General features: G+C 43.4%; 1 protein-coding gene across 3 annotated transcripts in view; it reads right to left on the bottom strand.

Moving 5' to 3' along the window:
• FTO (FTO alpha-ketoglutarate dependent dioxygenase) overlaps positions 1-23,402 on the bottom strand; it is a 375,598-nt gene that overhangs the window by 27,439 nt on the left and 324,757 nt on the right. The window contains exon 9 of one of the 3 annotated variants that reach the window (XM_082676523.1): positions 7,924-8,007. The exons of the other annotated variants lie outside the window; for them this stretch is intronic. Coding sequence (XP_082532649.1) covers positions 7,977-8,007 — 31 coding nt within the window. The 3' untranslated portion in view covers positions 7,924-7,976. Of the gene's footprint in view, positions 1-7,923; positions 8,008-23,402 lie in introns of those variants that run through there. 3 annotated transcript variants of the gene reach the window in all.

Here is a 23,402-nt window from a genome sequence, read left to right as displayed (position 1 = left end):
TGTTACACAGAAACCACTGGAACGTAATCACAATTTGAAAAAGTACGTTTTAGAGTATTTACTTTTTACAATTAAGAAAATAGGTGGACGTGGCATGTTCTGTATTCTGCTCGAGGTAAGAGTTAAGAAGGCAAACCCAATTTAAAAAAAGAAGAAAGAGTCCCCAAACTGCAACCCTTTCTCCTTCTCATAAAGTTTGTTTTTAAAGGTTTTCTTTTGTCTTTTGCAACCAAAAGGGGTCCTTGAACCTGAATGAAGAATGATCCCTCCCACCCCATAAACTTTTTAAACTAAAATTTGCTGATCATGAGAAACTGACTTTTAAGGATTCCTAAAATTGTCTGAGAAACAACATGGGCCCCTAAATCTGTTAAATCCAATCGTAATTTTACCATTATAGACTATGGGGATCCTGAAATTCAAAAAATAAAAAAAAAGAGGATGATAAATTAATGGATCAAGAGTGACACAGCACATACGAAGGTGATGTTAAGGATATTTTGAGTATATGCCTAAGCTTCTAAGTACTTTAACCAGACGCAGAATTCTGAACTGGACGTCCCGAACCCCCCAGATTTTGCTCAGTATGGGGATCCTTTGAGGTCACGTTTCCTACATAAAACTTTTATATTGGTGGGAATGTTGGTTTCCACGTGAAGTTGCTCGTGCAAGTTCCCAGCCTCTGGAGCAAGAATTAAGTGGCACTGGAGCCAAACTTTTTGAAACATCGGTGATCTACTTTTTACAGGTTCAGTGCAGGCAGTTGGATACCTCAGAGGGGGTGACACCACCCGGGACTCAACAGTTCAATTTCCTATATGCCACGTCTCTTTCCTTGACCTTGCAGAGCTCTGATTGAAATAATTTCTCAGATACACAGGGCGGGGGTGGAACTTAACTGAAGTAGAAGCATTAACTCCCCCGCTCTGAAGGGGGCACGTAGATGCAGGTGGAAATCAGCCTCTTTTCTGCTGTGGCTCTAACTGACCCAGCACCAAAACTCACATGCCTAGGAAATGAACCCTGTGTCCTTGGCCATGGCCATGTGGCATCTCTGCTCAGGTCTGATTTGAGAAGGTCGCTGTTTAATGCATCTGGATGTTGCGATCATCCAGATTTAATCATCAGGATGGGGTTCCGCTGTATATAAATTTAAATAACGGCTCCTCCTCTCTCGAAGGAAGGAAAGTCCATAGAACTTGCCCATCTGTTCCGCAGGGCTGTTCATTCTGAGTTTCTGATTAGATGCCTCCTACTATCCTGGGCACGCCATAAGCTCCAAACAATGCCTCAGTGTTTGGGGCATCTGATGATTTATAGTGCTTGTTATTTTTGGTTCCAATCTGATTCCTCTTTGGCCACGGACACCGGGGCAGGGAGTGGCATGGACTGAACATGGTCAGCGCTTATTTCAATACGTGGTGCACAAGAGGCAGCCAGTGGAGGGGGTGGTTGTCATCGGGCACTTTGGGGCCACACAGCCACTCAAGAATGCGTCCTGGTTGGGTGGCAGGTTGGATTTCACTTCTGTGTCTGCCACGCTGATACCTGCACGGCTGGCTCGGCCACTCACACAAGCCCAACCCCAGACTGGGCTGGAGGACAGGAGAAATTACGGACCTGCCACAGGGTTTCTGGAAAATGGAATGAGGACACAGTAAGAAAACCATCTGAAATAAGATCTCATTGCCTCTTTTGGGAAGGGGGGCATGAGACAGCCCCGCGAGCCCCTGTGCCTGTATCTCTTTCCAAGGGGCACTAACTTCCATCAGTCACCTCCCCTCCCTCCCCTCTACAAGCTGGCTTCTCCTTCTCTGCAGCCTTGCCATGCCCAGGGACAAGAAACACATTCTTTTGTTGAAAAAAAAAGATGTTGATGTGCTTCCAGGTCTGAAAGTCAAAGGGGGAAAAAAAAATCCCAACCCATTTTTTGGTAGAAAGCACAGAGGCCATCTCTGAAGCTTTCTTAAACATATTAACATTATATTAATTATATAATATATTAAATATATTTATATACATTATATACATTTAATACATTATATTAAATATAACATTATATTAATATAATATAACATATTAACATTATAATGAGGAGACATGGGGTTCTGCTCCACTTGTGGGTTTTACACAACAACGTGCCTCAACAGGATCTTTTGGAGCCTGTGACGCCTCTGAGAACGAGCTGTTCTTCCAGAGGGATGTTGACTTTTGTGGTCTATTAAGCAAGCAACGTGTAAGTAAAAGCATATTCTTGCAGGAGAACATTGACGCAAGCGCTCCGGGCCAAACTGCGCCCAAGTCGGTCCCTTCTCCCGTTGGTTTTGTTAAAGAGAAGTTTCCATAACGGGACAAGGGTAATGGCCAGCTCTGGTGTTCAAACAAGTATTGACCAGGTGACAAAAACCACAGAACGAGTCTGTTACCTTTGTGTTGCCGGGGAAGGTCCTGGGTGATGGGCGCTTCAAACTGATATTCAAGGCAACCCGGCTCTGACGTCTTGGTGTAGCTACGAGTCCCCTCACTTAGCCTCAGTGGTTGAGACCCTGAGCTTTGAAGTCCAAGAGAGGCGTGGGGTGGAGTCCTGACTGCGTGACTGAACTTGGGAAAATGGCAAAACCTTGCTAAGTGTCCTTATCACTAAGTAGGGATACAAATACCTATTTCATGGAGCTGCCGTGAGGACTCAGTGAGGTCCCGGGTGTGAAGGGTGTGATAGGACAGTGCCTGGCACAGAGGCACTACCAGCTCAATCAATGACAGCTGTTATTCTTAGTGTATTATCTGCCCTGGCGCTTGGTGGCTGCACGCTGTGACAGTTTTTGCAACAGTCATTCCACCATTAGTCAAAAGTGCCTCTACTTTTCTCTTAAACGTGATTCTTAGCCCTCTCTAGTATTCCAAAGCATGAAGGTCAGCCTATGGTTGGTAGTGAGAGCCACCTGAAACAATTTAAGGCTCCAGTGCAGAGGGGAGAAAATGGTGGCTCAAGGGTGACATTTTGCTCCCAGACATTGATTTCGGTCCCGACAGTCTTGGCTTTTGTACTTAAAAAAAAAAAAAAGTGAATTAGTTATTTAAAAAGAAAAGAAAAAGAAACCTACAGATTTCGCTCAACAATCCTGATGTCTGGCTTTGCTTGAAAAACGGAAAGATCTGCTTATCTGGGGCAATATTCCCCCAGGACGGCAATAGGCGGGAGCTGAGGAGCGGCCGCCCCCTTTAGACTGGACACACGTGCTCCGTGAGAATCAAATCCCACCTCTCCATGCTTGGCCTGCTTCATTCACCTCTATTACCAGGTCCTACTCCAGTCACTGGGCTGTAACAAGAGCCAGCCCGCTTCTGTGGCCATTAGCCGTCCGTTGGTTGTCTGGCATCTTCCACGGTGCTGCCACTTTGCTTTCTGAATTTTCAGTTCAGAAGGGCCTTGGTTCAGAAGGGCTTCAGTATCGTCTCACGAGTGGCCCCGCTCCACGGGAGTTCCTTGGTAGATTCTACATGCTTCTCCCGGGGTGACCATCAACAACAATCAGCCTGTCTGTCCATCATTTGTTTACGTTCTCTAACTCTAGGCAAATTGATGGATGTATTTCCTTCCATGGTATCAGCCCTGGCTCCACTTGGAGGTCTGTTCAGACCCAGAGAATATCAGGAGATATCAGATCACAAAGCCCAGAATCAAGTTCATTCTTGGTTCGGTCATCCTGCGCCTATGTTTCCTTATTATCATTGATTATGTCAGCAGGCACTGAATTCACTAGGTACTCATAAACACTATCCCATCTCCAGGGACACGCTTAGCATATCTGACAGCTGAAGCAGACCATTTTTCACAACCCTTGCCTCTGTATCATAAAATTGTCTCAATAACTATCATATAATAATCAGTAATAGTAACTTCCTTGATTTAGTCTTCAATTTAAAATAATCAATGAACAATTAAAGAATACATTGTAACTTAAAAATATGATTCAAATTCAGTCAAATATTTTACATAGGGAACTGAAATTTTCATTTACCAAATAAAAACTATTACACAGGGTGGTTTGCAAACGGCTTCACTGTTTTTAAATTTTAAACAAAAATAAAAACTTCAAGTGGTCACATGGTATGGCAGAGTTTAAGTACCCCAACTGTTGTTTCTTTCTCTTGTCTATTACTGTTTATTTCCCATCTACTGTTTAGATGCAGAAATACATAGCGCCATAGTGGCTGGCGACATACACCACACCTGAAGCGAGGTTCAATCAATTCTAAATGGTAATCAAGTCACTCGTTTTTTTAAAAAAAAAAATTTATTTATTTATTATTTATTTATTTATTTTGGTTGCGCTGGGTCTTAGTTGCAGCACGTGGGATCTAGTTCCCCGACCAGGGATCAAACCCAGGCCCCCTGCATTGGGAGCATGGAGTCTTACCCACTGGACCACCAGGGAAGTCCCCAATAATGAACTTAGTCTTGAGGTGAACAGGTGCAGTTGAGTCCATGTGTGTCAGTTGCTGACTGCATAAATGAGAATTCTCTGAATGAATGTCTATGTAGAATATAATATTCATTAAACGATATGTTCCTAAAATGTGCTAATTTAAAGCTTATATATACATGAGTAAATTTCAGGAGTAATTCAGAAATTGTATGGATGTTAGACCAACACAAGCTTTTTTTAGAGAGGAGTGAGTATTCTAACGTGGCTGTTGTTTAGAAGCGACAGAGAATGGTGCTATGGAAAAGCAGACAGACTCTTGTCCATTTTCTTATTGTTTTTCAATCTTCTACAGACAATGCAGCCCCTTATTGCTGGCATGGAAGGGGGTGGAGAGGGAGAGTTGGGGTGGACCCCTCCCACTGCCCCACCCTTGGTACGTCACTGCCCAGCTCTTAACTTGATTTCGGCTTTTCGTGGTTAAGACATTCTGGTCCAGTTTCCAGACCCCTTTTGGCCTAGAACTTTAGTTGGAGTCTTTGATCTTCTCTTCCCAAATCCACTAAATCTGGATTCTTGATCCAACTGCCTGCCATTCTGGCCTCCAGACCTTTTGCTTGACTCTTCCTTCGGACTCAGCTCACCATACCAAACCCTTCACCTACCTGTGCCCTTGCCGTCTGCTTTTTTCATCTCGCCATCCTTTGGACATGAACGCTTGCCTGACTGAGGGGACTTGATAAGCTTTCTTTCCTGTTTAGCTGAGCTCTTGGCACAAACTCCTTAGCATCCCGCTGCTGCCTCAATCTCCAAGCGGCAACCACAGGATAAGCATCATTTTGATATGAGTAGCTGTGGGGTGAGGTGGAGAGGGGGCAGCTAGGGATGCATACTTGGCCTTGAGTATGACTCACCTGGGATGCTAGCGACCAACTGCTTGTGGGAATGGATGGGTTACAAATGGCGGCCAAGCTTACCAATATCAAGGTTAAAAGAGGTGACAACGCTGCAGGTGTTGGGCTGGGTCTGGGATTTAATGCTTTATCTGACTCCACACTGTGTCTGCTGGGCTCCCAAAGGCGACTTTGGCATTCATGATGTCTATTTCTTAGGACAGTATATTGCCCGATAGCACAATTTATGGTCTTTAGTTCTGAGATGTCAATAAAATCACCTAGCCATGTGAGGGCTTTCTCCGGGACAGTCTAATATAGAATGCTTATCTTATTCAGGCACGGCATCAGCTTTTCATATCCCACTAAATCTGCAAATCAATCCACGATTTTTAAGATGTTTTCAGAGGAGTCTTAGGCAGCCTGCAGTTTCCTTTATATATGCTGATGACGATGCTCGTTAATTTTATCAGAGAATCGCACACGTCAATAATCACGCAGGCCAGTTCCCTGAAATTGTTTTCCTCTGCTTTTGCTTAAAATGTTGACCTATAAATATTATCAGAAACAAGAGCTTTCAAAAAGGGTAGTGGGTGTGCCTCATCTTTCTGGAAAACCAAGACAGAGGTTCAATACTTAATTCTAAATCCTCAGCATCCATTATTAACACATGTGCCTTTACTCATTTGCAACAAGGGATAATAACCCCAGCCTTTCATCCCCTTTCAAATGAAATACTACAAAGGGAACATTTTAAGATGCAGCTATGATAGGCTAAATGATGACTGTATCCTATTTAGTTAGCCCCTAAAATCTAACAAACTACCCGTATCCAATCAAACATGCTGCCTAACTCCACAAGATAATTTGTATGTACATAACATATACGTAGCACACATATACACATGCATGTGTTGTATATATTCGTAAGTGTAAACATATATGTGTCTATGAACTGTGTAGGACATAGTTTCGATGGAGGGCTTATATCAGTGTGTTTGAAGAACAGTATTCAAATACCTTTTTTTATTCTTTACCATACATACTTGCTTTGTGCAATTCAAATGTTGCCCACTTTTGTATGGCTGTTATATGTTTCTAGGATGCTGCTTTGAAAAATCTGGGCCACCTTCAAAGATTTTATAAAGTGACTCCTTTATTCTCATAAAGAGGAGAAAAGCAGGTTAATCATCTATTGACTCCTCAGTCTTTTTACTGGCATAGAGCTCCGGCGTTAGTAAATTTCTGCTTTTTAGCTACCCAACAAACATACATCAGCAGGAGGTGCAGATAAAGATCGAAAGATTAAGCTTTGTCACTCAAATGATAATTAAAAAGAGTATTTTAAACACACTGTAAATATACACAAGCCATCATAAAATCATCAAAACCCTGACAGAGCTCACCACCTCCAGAGCATATAGACTATCTGGGAGAGGGATATTGATGTTAAGTCCTGCTTGTCTTGGAAGATTGTCATTAACTGTCCCAAGCCTGCACTCAGCCAGCCACCTGAGCTAGGGCAAGACGGGGAATCTGGCTTCACACATTCTAGTGGCAGATTACTGGGATTTGGGACAAGCGATTTAATATGCATTTAATTGTGATCCTTTTCTATTCCATTCCAAGCTGCCTTAAAACATATTATTCCAAGCACTTAAATAAAAATGACAGAAATCAAGATTCTGTTGTCCTGCTTTTAAAAAATAATTTCATATACAGGAAAGATTTGGGGAAAGCAGATTAATTTCTACTAAACATTTCATTTATAACATGTCATAAAAAGACACACGAGCCCATGTATATTAGAAGCATGCAGTAACATCACCTTTCATAAAAAGAAAAGCTTGTCATCACAATCTTATTAGGGTGTCATGCATTGTTAAACTGGTAAAATATTTCTGTATATTCCAATTAGTGTGACCATTTATTGGCACAGACATTACAGGGAAAACTATCTTCTTTCAAAAAAAGTCCTTTCCACTGGGAACGAATCCTTTGTTTGACAATTCAGAGAATGTTATTTAGAGATTTTAATTGCTCAGTTGATGTGTGGCTGGATCTCAATAATCAAAACAATAAAATTGTTGGGTTTTTTTTTTTTTGACAACTGTAATAAAATGTTGGTAATGTCCTGGGATAGTTAACTCGAGCTGGATTGACACCGTCAGGTTCTTTCCCATATATCTTTTTTATCAGAGGCAAACAGTCATCTTTTTAAAAGTGAAAAGTGCATGAATAACATGGCCATTATCAAGACATTCTAAATACAACTTAATGTCTACAAGAACAATCCGACTGGATTATCTATAACAATCTCAACTGATTATCTAGGAAAAGGAGCTACAGTTTTTAATGAAAAAGAAAATAATTCTTCAAATCAGTTAGAAAAAGCCAAACACTTCAATAAAAATGGGCAAAAGACCTGGACAAATATTTCACAAATGAAGAAATGTAAATAGCCGTTTAAATAGAAGAAAACACTGCTACTTCATTAGTAATCAAAAGAATGTAAATAAAATCAAGGAGACTCTGTTTTCCTAATCTATCAAACTGAAACAGTTTATACGCAATGCACACAACACACACACACACAGACACTTACACAATTACCGGGGCTGTTGTAAAGGCACAGGAAAACAGGCTTGCTCATAGACTACTGGTGGATGCTGTATAATTGGTTCAACCTTTTGGAAGAATATTTTAGTAATATGTGTCAGAAGTCTTTAAAATGTGCATATTGTTTGACTCAGGAATTCAATTCTTAGGAATTTGTCCTAAGGTGATAAAAATTCACACAAAATTTTTATACAAGGATACTCATCCCAGTGTTCTATATGATTAGGAAAAAATAGGAAACAACCTAAGTGTTCAACAATAGGAGAAAAATTAAATAAATATGGCATGTCTATATAAGGGAATCCTAGTTTCTATAAACAATCATGTTCCCAGGGAATATTCAAAGATATGAAAAATATTTATGATATAGTAAGTGAAAAAAATCCTAATTTTGCTTTAAAAAGTATATACGTAACAACAGGGACCTACTGTATAGCACAGGGAACTATATTCCATATCTTGTAATAACCTATGATGGAGAAGAATCTGAAAAAGAATATATATACATGTATATATATATAACTGAATTACTTTGCTGTGCACCTGAAACTAACACAACATTGTAAAGCAACGATACTTCAATTTTTTAAAAAGTATATACATATGTATGTATGAATGCATTGAAAAAAGATCGGGAGACAATACACTAAAAAAATATGCATAGTTGTTACCTCAACGTGGTGGGATTATAGGAGACGTCTCTTTTCTGTTTTATACATCTTTAAATTAAAAAAAAAATTTGATGAGTGCAGATTACATGCTAATTTAAAACATGCTCACTGAAAAAGCAAACTCAGAAATATTGTTTATTTTGAAATGTTTCCTACCCTATTTTCGAAATAACTTCCCTTATGGAACATACACTTAGATCTAAATATGTTTCCTCTTCTTTGAAGAAGAGTCTGGGGTGTCCACACAATGGTAAGTTTTATAGATACGTGGAAATAAGGCATTTTTCAAAGTTGACAAGGGTGGAACTGGCCATTAGGATGGTCAGGCCCCAGGCCTGAGAAAATTGTTTGTTCATTTTACAATGTTAACGCACTGGATGGAATGCAGGACACCCGAAACATGACTTTGGTGCCAAGGGAAACTGAGCATTTGGTCTGGCACAAACAACTGGCTGTCCTAACAGTCGACAGGAGAAACACAAATCAGCAAGGGATTTGTGCTTAATTTTGATTTAAAAATTCTAACGATGGGGAAATTCTTATCTTAAATACTCATATTCAGAAGAAGAGCTCCTCCCGGCCATCGTCAGCTTTCCCACACCCACCTTCTCAACCCCAAAACACACACACAGGACTTTCTGACTTCTTTTTTTCAGGGCCTACAAAGCCCTGGCGTGAACTTGGGGACCACACACATTCACTGAAATCCCAGGCCAAGCCTGACCTTGAAGATGAAGACCATTATGACCTTGCTTAGGTGAGATGTTTCGAAGGCTTCGGATTTTTCACTCTGAGAGTGAAAATTCATTAAGTTGCTGACTACAGAGTCAGAGCACAGAGACGTCCTATTATCTTCTCTAACTTAGTCTGCCTCCTGTCCAGCAACTTCTACATTTTTTCTTTTCTGCTGGATTCCACTCGGGAAGAAAGGCATCCTGACTCTTGAGAAGGCCATCTATTCTGGTCTATTTGAAGATGAGGAAGAGAATAGGACACGTACGAGAGGAAGAAAAATGAATTGTGGGCAGGTCAACAGTTACTGGTTTATTGACTGAGCACCTACTATGTGCTGAATGCTTTATCATGTTGTGTATTATCTCATTTATCTCACATATCACAGAATACCAAACCCCAGCCTGGTAAAGTCCTCTCTCCTCCAACTCTAGCCAGGATAATTCATTATGACCATCAATATTAAGGCAGCTTTCAAAACGCAAAGTTTAAGAACTAGCTCAGCTGCAGGTTTCTTCTTCTTCTTTTTTTTTTTTTTTTTTTTTGCTGTACGTGGGCCTCTCACTGTTGTGGCCTCTCCCTTTGCGGAGCACAGGTTCCGGATGCGCAGGCTCAGCGGCCATGGCTCACGGGCCCAGCCGCTCCGCGGCATGTGGGATCTTCCCGGACCGGGGCACAAACCCGTCCCCTGCATCGGCAGGCGGACTCCCAACCACTGCGCCACCAGGGAAGCCCGGTTTCTTCATTTTTAATACCGGGGGATGGTTCAGACTCACGTCTAGACAGAAGGGAGAAGTGGCCAGCTCTTCTTTCTGAACTAAGGAGATGGGGAGCTCTTCTAAAACAGGAAACCCATTGTGGCACCTGTAGCCAGTCTGGCGAGGAGGCTGATTAACAAGGGAGAGGGGGCACAGGGGTGTAGTCTGGGCAAAGGAAGATGAACAGTCCGTCTCTGAGCCATGCCTCACTCACATCAAGATTTCTGAGTTTGCTTTTGTTGTAAAGCTCCAATTTCCAAATTCAGATGCAGAGGAGAATCCGTCTTTCCCTTCCCCACTCAAGCCTGTTACTCCCCCCTCTCCCCAGCTCGCTAAGCGGCTGCATTTATAAATGACTAGAAGGAATACTTTATGCCTGGCCAGCCCTCCAGCAGGAGACAACTGGCTTTCTCCGTGGTGCTCAGCGAGCCCCACCAAGCCACTGCCGATGCCTCATTAGAACGCAAGGCACTCCCGCCAGCCCTGGGCACTGTATGCTAGCCGCCTGTGGGCTGCATCTGTAGTCATGACAGCCGGCCCAGACTGTTGCCTTCCACTGAAGACCAAGTACATGATCCACTGCAGTTAATCAATAGGATAATGGAATGAATCAATAGGAAAGATTTTTAGAAGGTCTTAATTAAAGAAACGCTTGCAGATACAAATGATGTCTTCAATCTATTGATGGTGCCAAGGTGAAGGGTTAAACACAAACAAAACCATCAACTTTATTTTGCCGGCATGCCTTCCACAAGAGAACAACCCAGCAGCCTCCTGGCCCCAGGGTCGGCCCATTAATCAGTCCCTTGTCAATGCCATGGCCACACTGTATGGGAAAATTAGGCTATGATCAAAAATTTTAATTACTAAACAGCGGCTCAAAACAACAATGAAAAATAGAGACGCACACCCTGTCTAGCCTTCCTTGGCCCCTAAAGCAGGAGCAGCATTCCCCATAAAAAACAGATCTGCAAACAAACTCAGGGGGTGCACCGAATTAGAATAATTAAAGAAAGCCTAAACTGACGGATCCCATTTGGGCAGGGGAATTCTCCAGTGGGCCTTCCGCTCAAACATGTTACATCAATATTTTTGATTCCCTAGACAGTCCTGCAGTAGGTACTGGTTTAAAGAGACATCAATCTGTGATGTCAGCATTTATCTAATGAACCTTCAAAAATCAATGTCCAGGATGGTCTGTTACATGCCGGCACCCAATTTGTCCACTCTCCCAGTCTTACCGGCTAAAACCTAAAGCCATGATAACAGTAAACGTGGACTCAAGTGGTCAGGTGGGATGGTTATACCAGAAGAGGCTGGGATCATACAATCAGTTTCAACCCTGAGAACTCAAAGGACACAGCAACAAAACAAGGAAGCCCAGAGACCCTTCTAAGCTTTCCAAGGGCCTCCTGACTCCAGACAGGCACATCCTAAAACGACCCGCTTCTTCAGATTACTCCCTCCTCCAACTGCACCTTCCCCTCATGTAGTTTCCGTTCCCTTGACTGTTGCCTGACAGGATTTTGGGCCCATTCCTGACAGCTATGGTAATTTTCTGCTTTTTGGGTAACTCGACTGGGATTCCATTTAGCTCCACTCAACAGGAGGCCCGTGCTTAGTTCTTCTCTTGTTAGTGTTTATGCTCAACTCATCCTCACCCTTCTGTTAAGAGGACTCCTTGACACTGATATCTTGACACCCTAACAGGCAGAAGAGAGGGCCTAAGTTTGTTTCACTTCTTTTTGCCTCTTTAAAATAAATTGGCCTGTATGGGCTGCCACGAGGCTGAGCTATTTCAAGTGCATAACTCAGGGTGACAGGTATGCCATTCACCAGGCCAGGATTTGGCCTGCCTTATCATCTCTGCTTTTATTCGCCGCAGTTCTCTCTCTCTTGACCACAAGAGTCAGTCCTGAGAGCCGTGTGGAGCTCAGACGGTTGTAAGATGCATGGTGTGGGCTCAATTCGTTGGTGCACGATTCCTGTCTATCTCCTGGAATACAGCTTTCAGCAGCCCCTTGTGCCAAGTTTGAGTCCAATTAAACTACAATGAGAGGTACCATGATTTCATTTGCTTGGATTGTCACATTTCAGAAGGTCAGTAGCCTGCGAAATGTTCGCTGTCTCTCATTAAGCTGGTTCCAGCAACTGTGTAAAGTCTCTAATTTAGCTTCTTTTTATATTCCGCTTTCAGCCCTGAAGATGGCTGCCTGCAGGGAAGGATCCTATGCCACCCGTGGTATTAGAAAGTGTTTCTGCCCATACAAATAGAATAGCAAAACTGACCCTATGATAAAAATGAGATGACACTCTAAGGGATCCAGTTACGTTTGTCTAGCGTTTCTCCGGAAGAATCCTCGCTTCAGAGAGGAGGCATGTACGTTTGTTTGGGGGAGGGGTACAGTCTATGCTAAAGAACTCTCAGTATGGTGATCATATTTTCAGAACCACAAGTAAAGACCTGTAAGTTTTTATTTCCTGATACGAATGTTTATTTATTTTAAAATCTTAACGAAAACATTAAAACAAAATTTCTTTTAGATATGCAATAAAAAATGAATTGCCTTTAATCAAAGAGTGGAAATCAGAGTTGTCCTGGAAATCTGATATGTATTAGACACTGGGTAGATCTCATCTGAGTCCCGGTTGGGCTTAAGGGGGGAAAAAAATCACCATTCTGTAGACTGTGAGTATGCTAATTTCCGTTACGGCTCTGGTCTGATAAGGAAATTGCTATACAGATGCCATTCATGACGATTATGGTTTATTGACTGAGTACTAGATGCCAGGCATTACGTTAAGAGCTTACACACAGAATCTCATTTCATCCTCTCAATAACCCATTTTCCAGATGAGGAGAGTGAGGTGCAGAGAAAGTTAACTTGCTCAAAGTCATAGCTGGCAAGAGAAAGAACCAGGAATCAAACCCAGGTCTGTCTGACTCCAAAGCCCTTCTTCCTAACCATTTTGCCCTTACACTTCAGTGGCAAAGGCTGGCTCAATCCCTATCGGATTCACAAAATACAAACTGGCAGGTGCACAGTGATAGGAGTCACGTCTGTCGTGCTTCCCTCGGAGCAGAGATTAGCATGGCCACTGAGTCAATTTCAACCTTGGCTAATGTATTCACTTTGGTAGACAGGAATGTTCTGGAGTTCCAATCCTTCTAGTAACCTTTCCATTTTGAAAAATAATACTTCTGAGTAGGGTTCCTTTTCTAACTCCCAAAGAAAATTTAGAAAATGTAGAAATGCCCAATGCCTGAAAAAGAAAACTTAAATAATGTATAATTCCACCACCCAGATATAATCACTCTTGGTGCAAATTCTCTATTGCCTTATTATTATTATTTATTTTTGTCTATAGAATGGATGATTTCCAGTATTATTTGCTTGGTGTTTGGTGTTCTTCTCAATGAATATACAAACCCACCCAGATTACACGTCACGTACTACCTATGCATGTTTATAATCGCCAGATTAAGTTGGCCACTCCCTGAATGTGAAACCCTGGTTCCTTTAAATGCGCTGCCACCTCAATTGACTCCATAGAGATGAAACCTGGGACTTTTTTTGTTTTTAGGCCCAGGTGCTGAGAACAGCCCCAGCTGGCTGAAAACTGAAGGTCAAAGAGGCCCTGGGTCTGGCTGAATGTGCCAAACTCTGAATCCCAGAAGCTTAAAATATAATCAGAGTTCCTTCTACCAGCTCAGGGATCCTTGGATCTTTTAGTATTCCTTATAAAAAAAAAAAAAAAAAAAAAAAAAAAAAAGACAAAAAGAGCTCAGCATAAAACTGAAGAGATCAGTTTAATTATGTACGTGCAAAAAAATAATCAAGATCAAAAAATGCTTTCATTTTCCTGGGTAATTTTTTTTTGAAACATATATGGTTGATATTCTTGCTTAAAAGATGGAAATGATACTTCAGCCTACAGCAGTCAAGGGTTTACGGAACGGAGGCTGAGGCTCTTTGCCTGGCCCTGGGAAGGGTGTGATGAACACAGTCTGAAATCAATATCAGGCAACAGTTACTGCATTCAATATTATTTGCCGAGATGGGCTGCTGGAAGAGGATGGGGGGAAGAGAGAGGTATGTCGATAGCTTTAACGAAGCACTCCACAGCTATGCACAAAGGGAGGTCAAATAACTATCAGCAGACCAGTCCCCATTGTAAGTAGTAAAAATGATAAAATCAATATTATTAAATAAAAAGTTAGCACTGCTATTGAACCCTCTCACTATCTCGGCAGCGCCTGGCTGAAAACGAAGGAGGCTATTTTCCAATCTCTTCAGGGGCAAATGTTTAGGATCAGAAACATCTGCAGAATGTGGCGGACAGAGAGGTATTTTTCACATATAAACTGAGCCACGGGAACATCTGAACAACAGGGCCAGGTAACTGTCACCATGGAAGACAACGATCCTTCCCACCCAGGTGGACATATACTCTGAGGGCCACTAAAGGCTACATCATGTACATGTGGACTTTGCTCCTCTGTCCTTCAGGGTGACAGAGGTTGGTCTGGCTTGGAGCTTTCCAGGAAAAGAGAAAGGTCCTACTTGCTGTCCTTTCAGATCCTGAGATTTGGAAATGTACCAGAAAAAATCATTGAGGAGAAAAAGGGGGAAAAAATATAAAAAAGAAAAAAAAAAAAGGAAGAAAGCAAAAGGAAAAAGAGGAAGAAAACAAGGGCATTCAGTAGCTGAGAGCTGACCTGTTCTTGTCAGCCCAGAGGACTGTGGGGAAGCTTCTCGAAGCCAAGGAGGCATTCGTTACTGCTGGCTTTGGGTGGTTACTTCTGTAAACTGAAGGCAGCCTATAGCAGGTATTGAAAAAGATAAATTTAGACTAAAGATAGTCCAGCCAAAAATTCCTATGAAAGTAGTAAGCTCCAGTCATATCTGAAGGAGGAAGGAAAAAGGAGGGGGAGGGGGAGGGGAGAGGGGGAGGGGGGAGGGGAGGGGAGGGGGAGGGGAGGGGGAGGAGGAGAGGAAGAGGAAGAAGAAGAAGAATGGGTAAAACTGAGTGACAGCCCTTCGGCAAGACTGCATCTACTGCTCTGACCTGCATTTAAACACAGAGATGCTTAGCCTTTTGAAAACCTAAAGTTGGCTCCCTTGTTTGCGTTTCATAGAAACTACTATAGGAAGTAAACAAGAACCTTTGGTGAATTATTTAGCATACAAATAAACCAGCAAGAAGGCTAAGTAGGCCTATATGAACTAACTGGATGGAAATATTCATCTGTAAATAACCCTCCAATCTGGTGCTTTCACGTACAAATACTACATGGAACATTAGACACAACTAGCTTCTAGGGATATTTAGCTCACTAGAGAGCAATTTTTATGTCTACTGGCATCTGTGGGTAGTGATATGGACTGACTGTTAATATAACCTACATAAAATTTATGTGAACACTCACGGAAATAGGAACACACTGTCAGACAGCTGGTGTCTGATGTGAAGCACATGCGGATTTTATACGCACTGCGTAAACTAACCTTTGCAATAAAGATTTAGCAGGTTTATTAGTTTAGGAAATCGCTATAATTAAGGATAATTCATAATGGCCGCTTATCCACTCTCCAGCAATAGCTAGCTTAATTTAGGCTCCATTTCTTTGAGCCATAAATAAGTGAGCTGCTACCTTCTGCACAGATGTGGCATTCAACCTGTTCATGTTGGCTGGTTTTTGCTTGTGTTTTAATCAAAGGCATTAGTAGATAAGACTATAAAAAGCACAGCCTTTGAAATAAATTAGCAAGAAATGCATAGGTGAAGTTTCTTTTTTTAACTGCTCAAAAAACAAACCAAAAAAAGAAGGTAACCTCTCCCTCCAGAGGTAAAACAATTAAAAATAAATAATCCTTTTAAATGTACTTAAAGGAACTTTCATTTACAAACCCAAGGAAAGAGAAAGTGACAGAGCGAGAACATTAATGAAGGCGGAAGAAATATGAGTGTGACCTCTCTGCAGTACTTCCATTTAACTGTGCATGTAATTAAAGCCTGACCTTTGCAAATGCAGCACACTCTGCCTTGCTGCAGCGTCCCCTGCGATATAAGACCCCAGCAAGGGCTTTAGGGATGGGAGGTTTCCCCAGCTAGCTCTCTCTCGGGCCTTCACTGTCCGCTCTGAGAGATGGCTGTGCTTGAGACATGGCCGCACTGACGCGGACATCTTTCCTGCCAGTCGTTAGCAACACCTGACACTCTTCTTTCATTCATCCACGCCATCTTTGCACTACAGCCCATGCACTCTGCAAATGTTCAGGGCATGAGTCAGCGAAAGGCAACTAGTGCCAGAACGTGGGTCCAGATCCTCAGCATCTCCAGTGCCGATGAGTTGGTGAGTGTCCCCTAGGTGTGGGGCACGCTGCTAAGCCCTTCCCGGTCCGGTCTGAACAGCCAGCCCAAGGCGACCTTCATCTCCCGAGATCTCCCCCAGGGAACTGCAGGTTGATTGACATGGGAATTTGGAATCATATGAAGGGTGAAGCTCCACAAAGACTTAAGAGTAGCTTTGTTCTTGAGATTTTCTTGTTTGTGGAGTTAATCACGGTGTAACAGAAAGGGTGTTGGTCTAAGAGTTGGAAGGTCTGGGATATGTTTCCCAGCTGTGTCACTTGTCATCTGCTGTGTTCCCAAGAGAGCTAGTCAGCCTCCCTAAGCATTAGCCTCCCCACTTGCAAAGTGGGTCATCATCACCTGTCCCACCTACTTCATGGACTGCTATAAAGACTCTGGGAAACACTGCCCACAAATCTCCTGGGACAGTAAAAATGGTGAATTCCAGCCCAGCCCCTTAGGAGTGGGACCCCTCCACCTCCGAATTGTCCTGTAGTAAAGCAGGGCCAATGATATCTGCCTAGTTACCTCACCATGTTAAAGAGGGTCAAGAGAAATAATGTGTGCAAAGGTGGTTAGTCAACCCTGAGCAGCACTGCTGTGCAAGTTATTTGAACCAGGTCTCCTCCTGAGACAGTCTCCAAAGATGCTGCTGGCCCATGGGTTCCAAATACACCAAGGTCCCTCACGGTCACTCAGACCAGACGGGGATGGCGAAGAGGATTTGAGGAGGCTGAGGTAATGCAAAGTGCTGATGGGCACGATACAAACATGGGCTGGGCACATCAGTTTAAAAAAATTCTATCTTCAGGGCTTCCCTGGTGGCGCAGTGGTTGAGAGTCCGCCTGCCGATGCGGGGGACACGGGTTCGTGCCCCGGTCCGGGAAGATCCCACGTGCCGCGGAGCGGCTGGGCCCGTGAGCCATGGCCTCTGAGCCTGCGCGTCCGGAGCCTGTGCTCCACAACGGGAGAGGCCACAACAGTGAGAGGCCCGCGTACCGCAAAAAAAAAAATTCTATCTTCATACCAAACGAACTTTTCAATTCCTGGGAAGGTAGTAAAGGTGGCTGAATTATCTCTGTTCGTAGTCTGACCAGGTGAAGAGTCAGGGATACGGTAAGTTAAACTCTCCGGAAGACACTTCTCTCCCAAAGCACTCTCATTAAGAAGTTGGGTATGGAACTAAAACTGAGGAAATTAGCATCATTTGATACATTTTTATTGACACATTCTGGCAGTCAGCGTCCTGACCATCAAGTTGGCATATACACGGAAGAGCAGCAGATAGAAGGAGAACAGAAAGAGGAACTGTGACAAGCATTAGCACAACTCAGCTGTCCCTGGCCTCAGGGTCCCACTGACCGTGGCCAGTGCGGTCATCCAATGAGAGTAGGGGGGTAGGAGCTGGACAACTTCCAGGAGAATCTGTGCAAATCCAGAGCGAGGAGATCTGTAGCCAGGGAAAGGCCCCCGGTTCGCATTTCATCGCCAAGGCCCTGAGAAGCAGTGTGGCCTTGGCTCCCAAGTGAACAAAAAGAGCTACGAGTTCCCTTCAGTCTCCTGAGCTCTGGGTATCTGGCAGGCTCACCTGTAGCCCCGTGATGGTAAGTGGCCTACCCTCTTTTTAATTCACGTACAGGCCTATTTAATCGGGGGCGCACTGGGAGATTTATATCCCATTACAAAAGTGATCTTGGCAAAATAAAAATCTAATGCCGGGGGTTGTAAAATAGCGCTGAATCACAAAATGAGGGAGCAAGCGGGGTCAGGGAGTGGGCTGGCCCTTCCCCATTCCAGCATTCAGACTGAAAGTATTAGCCTGAAATGAGGAACATATTTATCAGGAAAATCTTTTATTCTTTTAAAATAGAGTTTCCTTTAGGAGTCAAAGTTCACAGGAACATTTACCATTCTGGGGCACAAATTGACATCTTTAATAAGGCTTCTGGAAATTCAGAATTTAAATCACGGTTAGAATGATAGGGTCAGAACATGTCAAACTGAGAACCTGGGGTCAAAAAAAAAACAAAAACGTTTTCATTATAGCTGAATGGCTTAAAAACATCCTTAGCCTCCCAAAATTATGAACTAAAAGAAAGAATCTTAAAACCAACAAATAGGCCCCAGGGTTTTCTAAGGAAAAATCTGGTTGCAAGAGTCTGCCTGGACAGGGGAATAAATGTTTAAATATATACAATACAGCTCAAATAGAAGTAGTAGCAATCAGAGTAGTAGCAGCAGCATTAGTAGTAGTAATAGGTTAAGCTACATGTAACCATTTTTGAGGAAACGAGAGTTCCAGAAATAGAAGGAGCTCTATATTAAGCTCCTAGAAGTAAAATTAACAGGGTAGGTAGGTATAGGTGAGATAAATCAAGCATACTTCCACCTATGACAAAGGTAGGTGGCAAAAATGACAGCAAAGGAATAGGGCAAGAGGACTCATTTGGGGGAAAAAAAAAGAGCATATTATGGTAATTCCTTTCTTTCAAAAATGATTACATTAAAACAGTCAGGGGACTTCCCTGGTGGCCCAGTGGTTAAGAATCCGCCTGCCAAAGCAAGGGACACAGTTCGAGCCCTGATCCGGGAAGATTCCACATGCCGCGGAACAACTAAGCCTGTGTGCCATTACTGAGCCCATACGCCACAACTACTGAAGCACGTGAGCTCTAGGGCCTGTGTGCTGCAACTACTGAGCCCGCGTGCTGCAACTACTGAAGCCCACACACCTAGAGCCCGTGCTCCGCAACAAGAGAAGCCACCGCAGTGAGAAGCCTGAGCACCACAATGAAGAGTAGCCCCTGCTCACTGCAACTAGAGAAAGCCTGTGCGCAGCAACGAAGACCCAACGCAGCCAAAAATAAATAAAAAATAAAATTAAAAAAACAAAAAAAACAAAAAACAAACAACAGTCAGAACAAGGATTTGCTAGATGAGTCTCTATACCCTGTAGCCAACTATCTTATCAACACCAGCAATCTCGATCACTGTTACAGAAAAGAGACGCTTGATCATAGGTTTGCTTTCCTTCCCCTCTCCTGCCGACCTGCACATAAGACACAGAACCCACCCTGTCCAAAACCCTTGGATTCCCAGTATGGTTACGCTCGTCCCTGGGATCAAAATCGTCCTTCTAGGTAAAAGAAAGACAAGAGCTCTAAATGACTTTTGTTCCAACCCCTGATGGTGACCCAAGGAGGTTTTTACTCTTATCATGCATGCTTATGTGTCACTTCAAATCTCTTTCATAACTATCCAGGAAGATGATAGCGCATAGCCAGGCATTCATGACCTCAAGAATAATTAAAACAAGGATGGCATAGCCTGCACGGCAACAACAACAGATTTCAGCACTGGACCACACAGTGCTGTTTGCATCTCCAGCCCAACTGGGAAATAGCAGTTCCAGCGTACAGCCTGGTTTTTTTTTTTGGCCAGCGATTCCCTCCGAATTTCTTTCAGTGTGGACAAGCAGATTCTCAGCCAGAACTAACAAATCTCTCCAGCATAAAAGATACATCGGAGCCCCCCTGCCCCCCGCTTCCTCCTGCCCTTTGCCTGGTGCCCCTCACACCGACAGCTTAGCGGTCATATTTTGCTAACTATCAAAACTTGGATTCATTCGATTTGCAGATGGGGACCCCTATTGGTATGAAAAAAAAAAAATCCCAGGGAAAATGGAAACTAGACACAGCCTTCTTCACCAAATATGCCTGAACTTACCAATAAAAAGACACAACATGCACAATTCCATTTCACCAAGAAAATACGGATGGAGCATTGAAATCCTCTCCCCCTGCAAGTGCACCAACAGACACCCCTCTGGGAAAAGCCTCCCCCCTTTCCCAGCGAGGCTCTAAAGGCAACCTCCTGGCACCCCCTGCAGGGACACCTATGTGCGCACGCACGCGTCACTCCAGCCGCCAGTGTCACCGGGGCTGCCGTCCATCTCTTTGCTGACAGATCTCTGTGTTGGGCAGGATTTCCAATCCTTCATGACTATCTATTTGTCACTGCAGGTGAGTGGTGGCACTCAGGCTGATCCCCAGCCACTTTCACAGTTACTTATCTGTCTTTATGGATTCATCCTGTGTGTCAAGCCAGCGCATAACAGCATTACTGTCAGGGTGACAAAACTGTCCCCAGAGTGCCACAAATGATTCTCTCACCTTATGGCTGCTAGCAGGGGAAGCGCGGTGACACTACCTCGCCTTGCTCATCCTTCTCCGGCCCGAGCCTCGTTCCACCACCTCCTCCTGCAGGGAGAGCTAGCTAATGATGGGCTCAGGGGAGATGCGTGATCTCTCAAAATTATAGAGAAAAAATGGGGGCAGGGCTAGTGTTCACCCCTTCCCGCCAGGCACCCATGCTCTTGTCACCTGCGCGGAGGTGGGGCACCCAAGTGTTGAACATCTGTCACTGCGGAGGCCCGAGAGGGGATCCCTTCCCCCTCCTCCCAAGGCCTGTCACTTGGCCACCCTCCCCAGCACACAGACAACACACAGTGAGGGAACCACGAGGCTGCTCCCTGCCAAGCTGTAAATCTGCACGGCCATGGCAAGCTGAGATCTGAATGTTGTCATTTTTAGAGCAGAAATATTAACTGGAACTAATAATAAATAAAGAACTTCGAGGGCAGGTTGGATTTGCCAAATGATTTGTAATCATTTTCGGGAGCTGACTGCTTCAAAAATAACATCTCATTTCTTTTCTGTCTTGAAATGGAGCCCCGGTTCCATTTTCCTCCACACGCTTCCTTCGGAATGTAATTTTGACAGCAACATGGTGCCTGTGGCCATGTAAGTCGGAAGGAAGGTTTCTGCTTTTCCTTTATTTTAATCCCACAACAGCACGCCGAAATTAACACAGGAAGGGGAACACAGAGTTTTTATTGCCACTGGGAACTTGCTCGAGGATTCCACATTAAGCCATGCTGGTCCTAAACCAGGCCCACAATCCTTTCACTGGCCTGCCCAGTGACCTTCTAATGCCACCCAACAGTTTCACAGATCTCTGCAAAATCAAGGTCAGTAGAGCCTAGCTCTGCTCACCAGGGAGGTCACACTATTATTTGGGGGCTTCGATAGTTGCTAAAAAAATAAAAAAATAGATAGTCAACAAGACACTCTACTCACCAGGTGGGGTCGGGGATGAAGTCTGGTTGGAAGGCTTTGCTTTCCCACCGAAAGGTCAACTGGAATACACGTGCACGGCGGGGGCAGGCGCACACACACAGACACGCGCCAGTTCAGACGTGCCTCGCGCTCCGCTCTGTTCTTACCCCGATGAGCGCTCACTGTCTTGAGTTTTTTTTAAATAAGTTCAATCTGATTTCTGACACTGGAAAAACAAACCTAAAAGCAATTTAGAAAACACCTGCCCGTGAAGTCAGATGGCAAAATATCTAAAGCTTCTCTCGAAATCTGTGACCTCAGAGGCTGACATGGTTTGATGGGAAATTTAATGTAATAGGCTGCGAAAGCCAAGAGGCCTGTTGTCAGCAATGAAGTCTGAAAGTTAGCAGAATTAATAACACTGTACAATGGAAGAGCCCTCAAGGGACAGGGCTGCAGAACCAGGGCAGTGGGGAAAAATGACTTTTGAAGTCATTTCACTATGACATTCTGTCATCACTGCTAAACGGAAATAAAAAATCATCCAAATCGCCACATGTTTCTTTGTGTGTCCTTCCCTTATCTAATATAAAGTAATAACACCCCACCCAGGCTGGGAATGGACCCTCCAGGGATTCCGAGCGCTCCATTTTGAATCGCTAAATGCAATAAGAATAAATGCAAGTGGGAGTCTGCTTAGCAGAGAGTGATGCCTGGTCTGTTGCCCATCGAAAGCCAATAAATCTCAATGCTTCAACAAGAGATGAAAATAGTTATCTCATCATTGCAGTGCCAGGGCGAAATCTTCTCTGAGCCAGAGTATTTTTATAGATGATTTATGTCCGGGAAGGACAGTTATTTAGCAAAATGGCAGATAATGATGAATAGAAAGTAAATATGAATAGCAGCAAGGGAGTGGTGCTTTGCCGCTGCAGCAGACCAAACAAAATACCTCCATAAAGTACATGCCACAGATAATTGCCATTACACTGAAACTAGCATCCCTGGATGACTGGGAGTGAAATACAAATGAGCCCATCTGATTTAGTGAGTGACGGCTTTTTGTTGTTCTAGAATACATGCCCCAGGAGTGTGCTAATTTTTCGTGAAAGCATACTTTATGTCTTTAGAGGAGTAGTTATGAGCACAGGCTCCGAGCTACGCTGACTGGATTCAAATCTCAGCGCAGCTTCCTATTTGTGAGACCTTGGGTAGGTTGCTTGATTTTTCTCAACCTTAGCTTCCCCATCTCTAAGATGGAGATAACAGTAGTGATCTCAGAGCTTTGTTGCAAGGACGAATCTAGGGGAGCTGTACCATGATTCTTGGCCATGGAAGAACTAATACTACATAAACACTGGCTATTGTTAGGATCCAGCCACCCAGAGAACTATCTATTGCTCTTTCAATTTTATCCAGTCTTCACCAGTCGCTGAATCCTTCAGTTGAATCCAGAGTGAGATTTGAGAAGAGGAGAGCTGTGAGGCGAAAATTTGCAGCCTACTGATTGGGCGGAGGTCAACATTTTCCCAGTATGTTTTTTGATCATTCCACCATCACTAGCCTTAATTCTCAAGGCATACGAAATGGTCATACGAAAGAGAAGTAAGGAACAAGAGAAATTATTCATGGAGTTACAATGGAAAGGAAGTCTATTTGAAAAATAAACAGAACTGAATTTTTGGAGCCTTTGAATAAAAGATAAGTTGACTGCACACAGAATGTCAAAATGGAACGGAAGGTATTTTTTTAAACACTTTTTTTTCTGTACTGAAGCACTACACGAGGAAAAAATAAACCAACTAATTACAGTTTTAAATGTCCAAAA

Source organism: Grampus griseus (assembly GCF_964374135.1).
Source record: "Grampus griseus genome assembly, chromosome: 19".
Lineage (NCBI taxonomy): Eukaryota > Metazoa > Chordata > Mammalia > Artiodactyla > Delphinidae > Grampus > Grampus griseus.
Note: the sequence above shows the minus strand (reverse complement) of the source record. Positions and strands in the feature narration are given on the sequence as shown.